The 14,939-nt window shown below is 38.4% G+C and overlaps 1 protein-coding gene across 1 annotated transcript in view; it reads right to left on the bottom strand.

Annotated features, from left to right (window-relative positions):
* LOC124787716 (HEAT repeat-containing protein 3) overlaps positions 1 to 14,248 on the bottom strand; it is a 309,813-nt gene extending 295,565 nt beyond the window's left edge. The window contains exons 1-2 of the mRNA XM_047254560.1: positions 13,960 to 14,248; positions 11,530 to 11,693 (exon numbers count right to left, since the gene is read on the bottom strand). Of these exons, the coding sequence (XP_047110516.1) occupies positions 11,530 to 11,693; positions 13,960 to 14,118 (323 nt within the window). The 5' untranslated portion in view covers positions 14,119 to 14,248. The remainder of the gene's footprint in view (positions 1 to 11,529; positions 11,694 to 13,959) is intronic.
* Between the last annotated feature and the right edge of the window lie 691 nt (positions 14,249 to 14,939).

Here is a 14,939-nt window from a genome sequence, read left to right as displayed (position 1 = left end):
GTTCGTAATGGGAGGGAACCTCCATGGTATACAGTCACTGTGAAGAATCTTTTAAAGAAACAGATTACTGCATAATATGTGTAAAAAAGAAGCGTAAGGCTATAGAGATGATTACTGAAACATGTTTGGCTGCCAAGAGAGCACTGTGTGATGCCTTCAATGACTACCGTAGCAGAATATTGTCAAATGACATTTCACAGAATTCTAAGAAATTCTGGTCATATGTAAAGGCTGTTAGTGGCACTAAAGTTAGCGTAGTCCCTAGCAATTGAGCCAGGAACTGAAATTGAGGGTAGCAAACCAAAAGCTGAAATATTAAACTCATTTTCAAATGTTCCATTACAAAGGAAAACCCAGAAGAACTGCCCCAATTTAAGCCTTGTACCACTGAAAAGATGAATGAAATAAGTATCACTGTCAATGGTGTTGAGAAGCAGCTGAAATTGTTAAAAGTGAACGAAGATCCAGGGCCTGATGGGATGTATCAGTTTCAATACTGAATTTGCAGCTGAGTTAGCCCATCCACTAACTACAATCTATCATAGATCCCTTGAACAAAAAACTGTGCCTAGTACTTGGAATAAGGCAAAAGTCACACCCATATACAAGGAGGGTAGTACACGTGATCCTCAAAACTATCGTCCAATATCCTTGACATCAATTTGTTGTAGAATATTAGAACATATTCTGAGCTCAAACATAATGAGGTATCACGAACAGAATTACCTCCTCAATGCCAACCAGCATGGATGTTGGAAACATCAATCATTTGAAATGCAACTTGCACTTTTCTCACATGACATACTGAAAGCTTTTGATGAAGGCAACCAGGTAGATGCAGTGTTTCTCGATTTCTGAAAAACATTTGACTTAATACCGCACCTATGCTTATTGTCAAAAGTATTATCATATGGGCTATCAGCTGAAATTTGTGACTGAATTCAGGACACAGCATGTTATATTGGATGGAGAGTCATCGTCAGATGTAGGAGTAACTTTGGGTGGGCCACAGCTAAGTATGTTGAGACCCTTGCTGTTCATGTTGTACATAAATGACCTCACTTATAGGCTTTTTGGAGATAATGCAGTTATCAATAACAATAAGTCACTGTTGGAACTGGCCAACCCATAAAAATACATGGATGTAACACTTTGTAGGGATATGAAATGGAATGATCACATAGGTTCAGTCATGGGTACAGCAGAAGGTAGACTTTGGTTTATTGGCAGTCTAAGAAAGATATTGCATACAAATCACTCGTGTGATCCATCCTGGAATATTTCTGAAGTGTGTGAGACCTGTACCAGACAGGACTAACAGGGGATGTTGAACATATACAAAGAAAGGCAGCATGAATGGTCACAGGTTTGTTTAATCCATTGGACAGCGTCACAGAGATATTGATGGAGCTGAACTGGCAGACTTTGGAAGACAGACAAACTATCCTGAGAAAGTCTAATAATATTTCAAGAACCAGCTTTAAATGATTATTCTAGGCACATCCCCCCCAACCCCTCCCCCACATACTGCTCACACAGGGATTGGGAGGATAAGGTTAGAATAATTACTGCATGCACAGAGGCATTAAAACTATCATTCTTCCCACACTCCATACGTGAGTGGAACAGGAAGAAATCCTAATACTTGGTATAATGGGGCATAGCCACTGCCATGCACCTCACAGTGGTTTGCAGAATATAGATGTAGGTGTAGATGGTGGTTCAAGCAGTGTAAAATCTTGGCAGTACTTTGAACATACTAAACTTATTATAATTAAAATGTTGATACAGGGTGCAAACAAACACAGGAAGCTTTAATCAAAGGTGGTTACAGCCCCTACACTCTACGTGAAAGGGCACAAAAGGATTGTTGTATTGTCGGGATCCCTTAACATATCAAATAATGTATCAAACTGAAGAAAGCAGTTTCTCCACCAACTCATTAATCTTAATTCTCAGCAAATCTAGAGTATCTGGTAGAGTTAATTGTCCTGTAATGCTAAACGGCTTTTTATAGCACAGATAGAGCATGGTATCCATTAACAATGATACCAGGCCCTAACACTTCACACATTACATCCTAAAGCAGATAAGAAAAGTGTAGGTGAAGGAAAATGTGGGAATACAGCCAGTGTTTTCATTACACAAAGGTATTACATAGAGGAGAACTACACTGCATGTATCTTACAACGGATCATGAAAATATTCAACTGATTTTTATCTATCCTCTATGCAGCCATTACTGTTGCAGGTGTCCATATCGAATACTTGTGTGTTGCCCCCATCACACAGTTTGAGAACCACTGTTTTTGGGGACAAGGGAGGGAGGGAGGGGGGGACTTCGGACTTATAAAGCTTAAAAGAAGCTCTTAAAATTAATACCAATAAATTTCAACTGTGTTTCCTTAGGTTTTCACATCAAAATTTGTATTTGGAGGATTTAATTACTATGTTAAAACTGATGTGTGTTTTCCTTTGTGATCCTAAATTATTTCAGGCAAATGAGAGAATGGTTCCACAGCTATAAGGCTACAGAGCTGTCTGTCTGTCTTATACTTGTTCAACTGAACTATGACTGTAGTCTGTAATTATCCAGCTGCAGAAGAAATGCACATGCATGTTCAGCTTTTTCCATATGATTCTGTGGGGGCATGCTGTTACTGCCTTTGATAAATTTCTAGGTTATTTGTACTGTGGAAGTTGCTATTTTCCTGTTAAATCTTTTCCTCTGGATTAATATTCACATTTTACATGTTCTCAAGTCTCATAGCCATTGGATATGGACTAGTTATGACATGTTTGATCACAACGCAGAATATATACTAGGCATCACACAGTTGTATGCAACAAACTGTTGCTAACAATTTATAGTAATATTATGAAATTTACATTTAAGTGGCAAGAAACTGTGTAAATGTGTTTTTACACTAAATTATGATCTGTTATCTCATTGGAGAAAATCACATTAACAACACACATGGCATTAAACGTATTATACTACCTCACTTTCTGTACTTCACTCTGTGTAACTATTGTTATTTTGAACTACTAAATGTTGCTTGAAAATGGATATGATCGCCTGAACTGCTGATGACAATAAAATAACGCAATTGCATAGAAATTCTCTCTTCTATTATCACTCAATAACTGCAGAATCTCAACAACTGAAAAGATAGTAACAATCTACATTCAGCTATGCACCAGTATGTGGACAGTGAGCCTATATCCTCAATATGTCAAAATGTGCAATATATTATAGTGACAAGACTGATGATAGTGATACAGTGAATGTGCTGAAGTCTCCAAAAATTTGGGAAGTGTCAACAGCAGTTCTGAGAAAAGTTTCAGTGACAGAAATGAAGAATCGGACGACGACAATATTATGAAAAGGATATAGTATGAAGGCTTTCACGACTGGATGACATATCTTCTGGTAAACCTGGGATGTAAGGTCGTGGTCCATGAAACTCTTCAGCTCCTAACGTTTCGTCCAGAGCTGCGCTGGACATCTTCAGAGGGGTGTTTCTCCTCCGGTGAGTCTTGCCGACTGCATATCATGTGTAACTCTTTCTATGATATATATGTTGGCAAGACTCACCGGAGGAGAAACACCCCTCTGAAGATGTCCAGCGCAGCTCTGGACGAAACGTTAGGAGCTGACGAGTTTCATGGACCACGACCTTACATCCCGGAAGGTTTACCAGAAGATATGAAAAGGATAGTTGCTGATCACCATATAGCAGAGATGTTGAGTCGCACAACAAAAAACACTGTTAGAAAGAGAGCTTTCGGCCAACAAGGCCTTCTCCAAGAGTAGACAAGACACCTCCACAGCCATGACCACAGTCTCTGGCCACTGAAACCGACTTCAGCAGCCAGAGACTGTGGTCACGTGTGTGTGTGTGTGTGTGTGTGTGTGTGTGTGTGTGTGTGTGTGTGTGTGTGTGGGTGGGGGGGGGGGGGGGGCGTGGTTGTGTGCACGTGTGTGTGTGTTATCAAAGCAGGCATCATTTGCCGAAAGCCTGACAGTCTTTCTATTATGTCTGTCTGCGACCGAGTCATCTCCACTATAATATAGTGACTAGCAACTATCCTTTTCATAATACTGTTACAATCCATCCTGGAGTTTCCATTGTTTGAAGAATCAGAAGATGACGGATATCCAAGTAGCTGCATACACAATGAAATCGATATAATTTTCCTTTTTATTTCAACCTCAGAGGTAAAAATTAATTTAGATACAAATACTGCCCCACTTTAATATATTGAAATATTTTTTGTCAATGTGTTTATTTGTATTCTTGTAACTGAAACAAGTATTTATGGACACCAGCAAAACTCCAACTTGTCCAAAAATTCGAATTGCAAGTCAAAGGAGATGATTGATGTTAATGAGCATGAAATGGAAGTTTTCGTAATGTATTTTGTTATTACAAAGTAAAGTCAATTTAACCAAATATCATCATTTGACTCTCAGAAAGAAATTTCTGACATTGTAATACAGTCAATGTATGCAGAGAACAAATATGACTTTTATACTATTTTGGATGAACTGCTAGATGTTTGCAACTTATTGCCACAATATTTTGGCACAGACTCTTCTGGTAATGTTCAGGTGAATAGTGATGATAATGCACTGGACTCCCTTATTTAAGGGCCTACCGGTATATGCACAGTGTACACAGTTAACATTGCACACGAGCTGCTTAAGTGCACTTCTGCTGCAAGTCTATACACTGTGCCGTGCACCCTAGGTGGTGAAAGGTTGTCTCATTAACATCAAACTGATTATTTTTTTGTAGTATGGGTGCACACCTTCTATAAATTTTTTAAAAGATTTGCATAAGAGTGGCGCCAGTAGCACTACTAGGAATATGCAAATCATGTTTGCTTTAAATACATAACGGCCATGAGTGTTAGTTACTTTTGAGACTGGATGTCTATATCTACATCCGGATCCCACTCCAGCAACTGTCGGGTCTGGGTGCTGACAAGTCCTCTCCATTTGGCTTGTCCTCTTACCACTTTTCTTCCTCCACTTGCTGCCATGTCACACCTCTCCTTCCCACAGATATTCTCACTCCCGTTTTCCACCATGTTCTTGGGCGCCCTCTAGGTCTTTTTCCATCCATCCTTAGTTCTTCCATAATTTTGGGGCGTGTCTGCCCATGCGTCCTTTTAACATGCACGTACCATCTTAATCTCTTTTTTTTCGATTTCTTCTCTCATGCTTTCTTGTTTAAGGTCCTTTCTAATATCTACATTCCTTATTCCGTCCATTCTTGTTTTTCCCTTAACTGCTCTGCGAAATGTCATTTCCTCTGCTTGCAGTCTGCTCCAGTCCCTTTCTGTCATTGTCCATGTTTCTCCTCCAGAGGTGACAATAGGGAAGTAATAACTCTTAAACATAAGGAGTTTTGCTTTTTCTGGAACTTCCTTCCTCCAAATTAGGTGTTTTATTGTTTGGTAGAAATTGCCTCCCTTCTGTAACCAACTATTAATTTCGTTGGTTACTCTTCCATCACTAGATATTTCACTCTGGATTGGATGTGGTGAGTTGATTTTAATCAAGAATGTCTTTAAGGTGTTAAAAACTAAATTATCACTGAATTTGAATGACGATGTTTAATAGGGCTACAAGAAGTTGATGTTCCTTCTGTGATATTGCAGAAAGAGTTGACAGGATTGTAGCCAAAGTACACGACTGCTGGCAGCAGTGGTCACAAGAATGAAAAGTCGCAAGAAGATAGGACTCCAGATGATCATGTATCACTACCGAGAGGGAAGACTATTGTGTTTGGCATATGGCTCTGTCACATTATACAGCATCAATCTGAGCAGCAGTTGGCACCACAGTGACAACTAACTGTTACAAATTGGTAACACGACATCTCCACGCAAGACACCTTGTAGCATACATGCCACTGACCCCAAACATAAAGATTTGTGACTTCAGTGGTGTCAAGTGACAGCTCACTGGAAGGCATGTTGGAGGAGGTCTGATGTATTTTCTGATGAAAGCTGGTTCTGCTTCAGTGCCAGTGATGGCTGTGTATTTGTTAGGAGTCCAGCTGAGAGTCTGCAACCAGCTTGATTGCATGCTAGACACAATGGACCTATAACTGGAAACACACTGGACATACACCTGCACTTATGGTAAAGGGTGTGATTTCGTATGACAGTAGGAGCACTATCATGGTTATCCCACACACCGTAACTGCAAACTCACACGTCAATCTGGTGGTTCACCTGTTGTGCTGCCTTTCATAAACAGCATTCCAGGGGGTGTTTTCCAACAGGATAACATTCAACCACATATGGCTGTTGTAACCCAACATGCTGTACAGGGTATTGACACACTGCTTTGGGCTGTTTGATTGTCAGATCTGTCTCCAATTGAGCACCTATGAGACAGCATTGGATGACAACTCCAGCATCAACCACAAACAGCATTAACAGTCCTGGTACTGACTGACCAAAGTACAACAGGCATGGAAATCCATTGCACAAACTGGTATCTGGCACCTGTACGACACAATGCATACATGTTTGCATGCTTGCGTTCAACATTCTGGCAGTTACACCAGTTATTAATGTAATTAAATTTGCAATGGCTTATCTCGCACTTACATTACCGTATAATCTTGCAAGGTTACTCATTTAAATATGTTACCCAGAATAATGTGTTCCCGAGATTTCATTTTTTCTGTCAGTCTCTGTCAAAATATTGTGCTTGAAAATGGCTTACTGTCAAAATTGCAATCCAAATATCAAATCCTTTAAAAAAATCAAACTGTTTGTCTTTGCATAGTAAAATTTTAGAAGGATGCCAGCTACGCAGAGCACTAAGGTTACCTATAACACAAATTCATGCAGAATTTGGCAGAAGATGCCATCTCAATTGGCAAGGGACTTGGACAATCATATTCCCAGTGACTCATAATAATGTTGCTCCAAAAGTCTGGTGTGAGAGCTACAGTTTTTGTTTGATTGTATTTCATCAAATTCTCCATAGAAACACAATCTTTGGTTGTAGGGGGGCTCATACACCTCAGACATACGAAAGACTGAAAAAGAAGAGGACGAGACCTTCAAAATGACAGTGGGAAATATTTCAGCCACACCAGACAGAACATTAAGCAAAATCTCGGCACTTTTGAGATCTGTGAAAGACGATTTATAGTTGCTCTATATAGCCGGTGTAATTCTACGATTTTACTGTGCAGAGACTATCGATTTCATATCAATCTGGCAAGCTTTCACCATGGAGGGCACACAGTGTACCACACACACACACTTGCAGCAGAGGTGCATGCGCCAAAGCAGCACTTGTGCAACATCAACTGTGCACACTGCACATGTGCCAGTGGGGTCTTAAAATAATGGGTCCAAGTGCATATTTATCAGTACTAACCTATGCCAAAATACTGTAGCAAGAAGTTCCAAACATAAAAATTGATGCGACTATGATAGTTATGATAGACACACCAATTTATTTATGGAACTGCATACACGGCAGCTAATGTTCACATGCGCCTATACTACCATCTAGCTGGGTCAAAGAAGTTAATAGTGTTGGTAATACTCCACAGATGGCCTGTCACGAGTTCTGCCAGTTAATTTCTAAAGTAATGTTGCTAGCTCTGGTGGATCAATGAAGCCACACAGGTATAACAGGAACTGATTCAGCTTTTTATTAATTTCAGCATGAACAGGTTAATATAAGAACTGTGGAGAATTTGGTTCCAATAGCAAATAGCAGTAATGGAGAGAATTCTATAACATTTTGTTGCATGGATCATTACAGTCAGTATATCCAAAGTATTTGATATTGTAGTTCTGGTGATATGATACATACCTAAAGTGTGAAGCAAAGTACTGAAGGAATGGCAGGAAGAAGAAAGTGTGCAATAATTATGCTTCCTATCTGGTCACTTCAGTGGAGTGTGCGCTGTTTTACCCCAGAGGGGTAAGGTTCTGTGTTTGAGTACTGGTATGGCATATATCTTTTAAGTACAAGTTGCTTCTGAATTACCATTTTTGGGAGATTTTGCATTCTTTTCAGCTGAAGGCCATATGGCATTTACAAGCCCGATATTTTGGTTACACTTTCCTAAGAGTCATTCACGTGATACACTTGTGAGTAGCATAGACTAGAAGTTGGCATTTGTCATCACGTTAAGTTAGAGCTAGCCAATGCAAGGGTGACATGGCTTAGCCCGTGAGATTTTTCAGTATGTATAAAGAAGATATTTTCTAATCTACCATAGACCCCTCTTAACTGTCTCCACAACTTGCAAGTCTTTAAAGTAATACATGATTGCAGCAAGGTGAAATTGGGAAGACAATAGTAGAATTTATGAAAGAGCAGGTGTTTCTCACAGCTTTGAAACATAGTATGAAGTTTTCAGTAGCAAACTAAAAGGAAAACAGTAGTCAGGATATAAAATAACAGAGCTGGGGTTGACAGAAGCGTCCGATCCCACACGTTGGCTTTGACCCGTGACGTAAGGGTGTTGTCGTGTGTGACGTCATGATGGTGCAGAGTTTGGTTTGTGAATGTGGCGTGTTTGTAGACGTCGTCGTGTTGTGGTTTGTTGTGCTCTCTGGTGGTATGTTCAGGGTTTCCGTTTGTGTGGTGTAATGGGTTCAGTTTGCTTTTGCTCATTATCCAGAATTGTTCGAGTGTTGGCTGTGTTTGTAGTGGAATTCCTTTCAGTGAGTTAACAATTTTGTGTGAAGGTTAATTTAGTGTTGTTCGCTGTACATCGTGTGGTAATTTTAGTAAAATTAATCAGTTGTTGTTTTTGTTCAGGAATGGATATGATGGATAAAATTAACAGTGCGCAGGTCAAGGGAAGTGTTCGATCCCAATGTGTGGCTGTGTATGTTGATATTGGTATCGGGAGATGTTTTTTAGCTATATAGGCCAAGGGAAGTGTTTGGCCCTAATTTATGGGATCGGGAGCTGCTGTTGAGCTATATAGGTCAAGGGAAGTGTCCGATTCCAGATGATTACAGTATTTAGTGGTATTTGGGGAGTTTTGTGATGTCGGTTTTTTTCGTCGCTTTGTGTGGTTTTGTGTCATTAGGCTTTTTGTGGAAAGTGTGTGTGTTTGTTTTTCGATGTCTTTTCGTCCTCATAATGTGTATGTACCGACTTTATATGCGCCATATTGGAATCATGGTTTATAGTCGTGTCCGCCATATTTGTGACGTCATGGGTCAAAGCAGCAGACAGGCCGGATCAGACGCTTCCGTATTTCCCAAAGTTGCTAATCAGAGACATTAAGATACACAAGGTCTGGAAAGCTATAAAGATCTCCATGAATGAGTAAAGTTTTATCAGAGGGGGCAGCTATAGGCTTCCGGTTTCTTGACTTCCAGCTTATAATAAGTTTTTAGCACGCCAGGTGTACACAGATAATACAAATAACTCAAGAAGTCTACTCAGCATCACATCATCTGTTTCTTCTTCTCTGGCATTTTTTGCAAACATTCCACTACTTCTACTATTTGTTAGCAGTACCTAACCAATAATGATGGCCTATTAACCTTTATTTCTAGTATCATCATAGATGCAAATTTGCTGAAAACACAAACTGCTATAGGGTGGCCTTATTTGCAGAATGTGATAAGATTGGAAGGTGACTTTCACTTGGCTCAGCCACCGTGAGCAGTGAGAATAAGCTCAAAATATGCATTGGTATGATTATGGCCAGCTTTATTGATAGACTATAGTTAGGTTACAAAACGAAAGGTTTGGTTCCTGAGAATGTGATCACTTGATCTCAATGTTGCACCACTGACTAGACTATTAGCAATGAGCTGTATCTTATGTTCTCATGATGCCTTGATGCAACACATGAATTATGCGTGTTAAACAAATAAATGCTGTACTGCTCACAATTAGTTAAAGCATTTCAATTTCAGAACATTTTGGTGGCTTGAATGTCAGTTTTACAGATTATTTACTCAACTCATTTTTTATTTGCTTCAAGACACAAGTAACTATCCTTTAGTAACTTACACACAGCAGCAGTCAAAAAAACATTTGCTATGTATCACCAGATGTCTTCGTAAGTAGACAGTGCGATATATAGTACCAACCATCCATCACCAAGAGTCAACACCATGTTTTTATATATATATATATAAAAAAAAAAAAAAAAAAAAAAAAAAAAAAAAAAAAATTAATAATAATAATAATAATAATTTATATCAATTTCTATTTCATTTATTCTAGAGTTCATTGATCTAATGGTTATGAAGTTGCAACTGAATTACTTCTTTATGGAATTCACAAGCTGAATTATTGGGAGGTAGTGAACTGGTGCATGTAGGATACCTTCACTGCTTGTGACAGAGAGTGGCTCCCATGTGAGAAGCAAAGAAGCAATAATCCTGTTTCGAAAGTGAGCATCAGTGCCCAGTCAAAATGTACACTACTATTCAAAGCCCTAGTGTCAGAGGGCTGCAAATATGTAGACATGAAGACTAAAGATGTAGAACTTAATTAAAATGCTTTAAGAGTTTTCATAAAAAAAGTTCCAAGGCATTAATTTTCAGCATGCCCTCATACAACAGCTAAGAGGGCTGCTTTGTGTTCACTCACAGTGGATCCTGATATTGTTACTTTACCACTGGACAATGGAAATGCTATGGTTGTGTTGGACATGATGCAGGATGTTGTTCAGAAGAAGCAGTGTTTACTGTCGGATTCAGCATATTGCAGACTAAGTGGCGACCTGACAAATATGTTCGACAGAAGACTAACAAACATCTGAAGAACAGTCTCTTGGCACAAGAATCTTAGCTCTTATTGTGTGTCCAACATTATATGGCCTTCCAAATATATACAAGGAAGAGGTTCCTCTTAGTTAAAGGAAGCTACTGACGATGTCACCTGGTTGCATTCTTGTAAGTGGTTCAATCATTTTATATACCAGAAGAAACTCAAGTTTCACCTTGCATATGGGTTGACTGGATGCAATAAAGATCTGCACAATGAAGAAAAGTTAAGCCGTTCCTGCAGCAATTACAACTACATTGTATGAAGTTGTTGCATTTCCCTGTGTTTTGCGTTTTATATTTAGGTAGATTTATGTTACAGGATTTTTCATAGCTGTCAAGTTATTTCTCAGCTACGAAGATAATTGAGATAATAAACTATATAAAGCTATTACATTATTATGATGGAACAAGCCACTAGAGACCACAGGTTCTGTATAACTAAATACTAAAAATATCTCTGAACAATCTCCAAAATCTCCCTGTACAGTTTCACCTTTGCTTTGCACATTTCTTACTTTATTTTGTTTTATTTATTTCTTCGTGATGTTCAAGTGCTGGATTGTACTTGAAATGTCTATAAGTAGCATCCCACCAATTATCACCTGACTTCGTTCACTTGACAATTATGTAGTCTCAGCTCTTCTAAGGAGGCATTTCTTTCTGTGATTGAATTTGATAAATGACAAATACTAAAAACAATTTCTGATCCAATGTACATTTATTAAATTTAATTACCTTAATGCACCTGCTGCAGCATGTCTTACAACTGGATCATTGTCAAGCAGCAATGGAGCTGCTATCCTTATTATTCGATTTTGAACAACCATTTCCGGATGTTTATCAAATACGGATGCAATAGAGCTCAGGCCAAATATTTTGTCTTCTGTGCTTCCCTGTAGCTGTAAAATAAAAAATGATAAGATCAGAAAGCTAAAAGTATTTCCATATACAGTTCACATCAAAACTTTCTAAAAGTTATGCCTTTTCACTGCAGTTAGAACAGGATAAATTTATTATCAAGTATTGATTATAGCTCCTCAAAATGAAATGTGGAATGTACTAGTCAACCAGATGTGGAAGATGGAATCTACAGACACAAAGATAGGTTCTTCAAGATATAGCTGAACCTTGTGGAATACAGTGAGGAAAAGACTATTGGTGAATGGCTCTTGGAGGGTGCACTTTGGATGGCTGGCAACATGTCAACTAATCAAGAAGTCCTTGGAAGCCTTTGTTTAGGCATGGCACGTATTGTGTGGACAGTTGTTATACGTGACTGTTACAGTATTGTAATATACCACACCCAAATAATCATAATGGTCACAGAGGAAACGATTGCTACCGTAATCACTCCATGTTGTTTGTCAACAGTTTTAAGTTAAAATTTCTCTGAAAAGTCAGTTACTTCATTTTAGTGGTTGTAATAGATTTAAAATCATCAGAATTGTAATTCAACAAGAATGTAGGGGTCGACAGAAGCGCCCGATCCCACGCGTCGGCTTTGACCCGTGACGTAAGGCTGTTGTCGTGTGTGACGTCATGACGGCGCGGAGTTTGGTTTGAGTGTGGCTGTCTCCAGTTCTGTTTTATCTTATTTTATTTACTTTTCTGATCTGTTCGTTCTATCTCGTGATATTTTTTTTTAATTTAAAAACACTTATTACTTATTTTAATTATCTGTTTCCTCCAATTTCTGTTTTAGTTTATTATATTTATCTTTCTGATCTGTTCGTTCTATCCCGTGAGATTTTTAAGACAAAAAACACTAATCAGCTACTGAAGCATCTTTATTTTCTATGGGTTGCAGGGGTTACGTCCCCTGGGGAGGTGGGTGGGTATTCATGCATGGCTGTCTTCACTTACACGTTGTAGCTATGCAAGGCGTCTAAATTTGTTTATGTTTAGTTTGCCCCCCACCCAAAACACCCCATTTCCCGCGCTTGTCCTGTTAGTGTCATTAGGCTTCTTGTGGAAAGTGTGTGTGTTTGTTTTTGTTTCCGCCATATTTGTGACGTCATGGGTCAAAGACGGGTGGGATCGGACGCTTCTGTATTTCCAATTTTTACTATGTGAATGATGATAAAACTCTGAAACTGAACTTTACAGGATTTACTGAAAATGGTTAACTTTCAGAGGAGTCAAAAGTAAGCAAATTTTTGCTAGTGTTTACACTGCAATATGATGACAGACAGTAAGTGCAAAGAGGTGACAGTTGAAACGTGCATATTTATGTTAGCAAATATAGGTCTGAAAGCAGTGAGAAGCCTAATGAGAGCTCTGCGTGATAAGACTTAACACAGAGATAACACTGTAATCTGCTTCACATCTATGATATGAGCTGGAGGTTACCATTAATTTTAATGCCATATCACTCCCGCAATTATTTCAGGGCATTTATGTCTGAACATGATTGCAAATAAACATCACACTTCATATGCAGAAAGGTTAGTACTTCAATATAAGAGTATTTCTTGCCATATACCCCTTCTACAACTGAAGTTGTTACACGTATAAATGCAGAATGGATCTAAATATTTATTTACGGATTTACTGTACCTCCACTTAACAATGTACATTAAAGGAAAATATGCTATCAATGTCTCCAGTTTCTGATTTCGAAAATTAGTCCGTTTCTATTTTTAAGAGTCAGGGCACCTATCTGCAGGATAATACTGAGGCCACTGTAAATTTTTTTTTTCAAAAGGGTGCCGTTACTGGCTTCGTGTGCCATGAATTTTATATTGTCACACAGAAAAATGTTAAATGAAAAAATTGTAGCAGTCATATGCAAATTTATGAAGACCTTGTAACAATGTGTAAAATACAATTTCAAATATATCTGTACTACATGCTTTAGTAATAGGTCGACGTTAATTTTTTCCCCAAGTTCGAGGTTTATCGTGAACATAAAAAAAAAATTGGGACACGATGCAGCAATTTAATTTCGCTTTGAAACTTAAAACGGAAAAAATTCGGCCCTTGAAGAAAGAAATCGACGGTAAGAAAGACGGCATTATGCAAAACAAAACAGTCGCCTCCTTCCTTCAGTGCAGTCGTTGAACAGCCATCCACCTGGCAATGTCAGTTGCATCAGATTCCCCACCTAAAAATTAATTTTAAAAATATGTCGGATACATATGACAATGATAACTTTGAAACACATACCTGTTCAATAACGGCTTTAATAGCATTTTTTCCTCTGTACACATTAGCCAAGCTCTTAGCACTGAGTTCGGCTTCTTCATTTTGTATGTCTTTCACGCTTGGCAGACCTGTAGGGTTCTTATTCTTCCGTTTACGTTTGTTTTGTTTCACTTTTCCCATTGGGGTAAATATGAAGACAAAGATATTAAATCTAAACTTCAATCACTAATTATATTTCCACTGTTTCTTTAAACCGCTTGCACCCTCACTTGTGCCACAGAAACACACAGTAGAAAGCATGGATCAGAGATATAATAGACACAGACAAACACAGCGCACGGACGCCAAAGTGCTTGACAAATGCCTAACAGGTGTTTTCCAGTGTATCTCTATCCGTGGACGGTATAGGATTTCAAACCTTCGGAAAAAATCAAATTAGCCATTTCAAAATCGGCAAAAGGCTCATTCGACAACCCGAAGTCATACCTTCAGACAAAACAAGAAGTGAATATTAAAACAACAGATCACATATTAAGCTAAAACTATTTTAAAGCAAGACCTTCTACAAGAATAGTCTGTTACAAGTTTGCACAATTAAGCAAGACATATTAAAACGAAATGATTGTCAAATTTAGTGTATTTGAGAACACTAAGTGACCTTTTTGGAACAATCCATCAAATATGTCACATGAAAAGGAAAAGATCTATGGGTATGACTTATACACCAGACAGAATGTCGATAATTTCCACAAATCCCAATAGCCTTGCGTAACACATACACAATTTATCAGTAGCTCAGAAGCACCAATACCAGTCCTGAGAAACGTGACAGATATCACCTCATTTGGAATAAGTAATTCATCACTCAGGAAAAGTAAATGCTAAGGGATGAAATTTAATATCCCAACAACATTTAAATTATGTTTGATGCTCATTCGTTTTTAGTAACTAATACATTCTTCTGTATGTCCCATAAAACAGATCACTTTCTTTTTACTGCA

The sequence above is a fragment of the Schistocerca piceifrons genome, chromosome 3 (genome assembly GCF_021461385.2).
Source record: "Schistocerca piceifrons isolate TAMUIC-IGC-003096 chromosome 3, iqSchPice1.1, whole genome shotgun sequence".
Classification (NCBI taxonomy): domain Eukaryota; kingdom Metazoa; phylum Arthropoda; class Insecta; order Orthoptera; family Acrididae; genus Schistocerca; species Schistocerca piceifrons.
The sequence above is the reverse complement of the archived record's forward strand: the minus strand, read 5'-3'. Positions and strand labels throughout refer to the sequence as shown.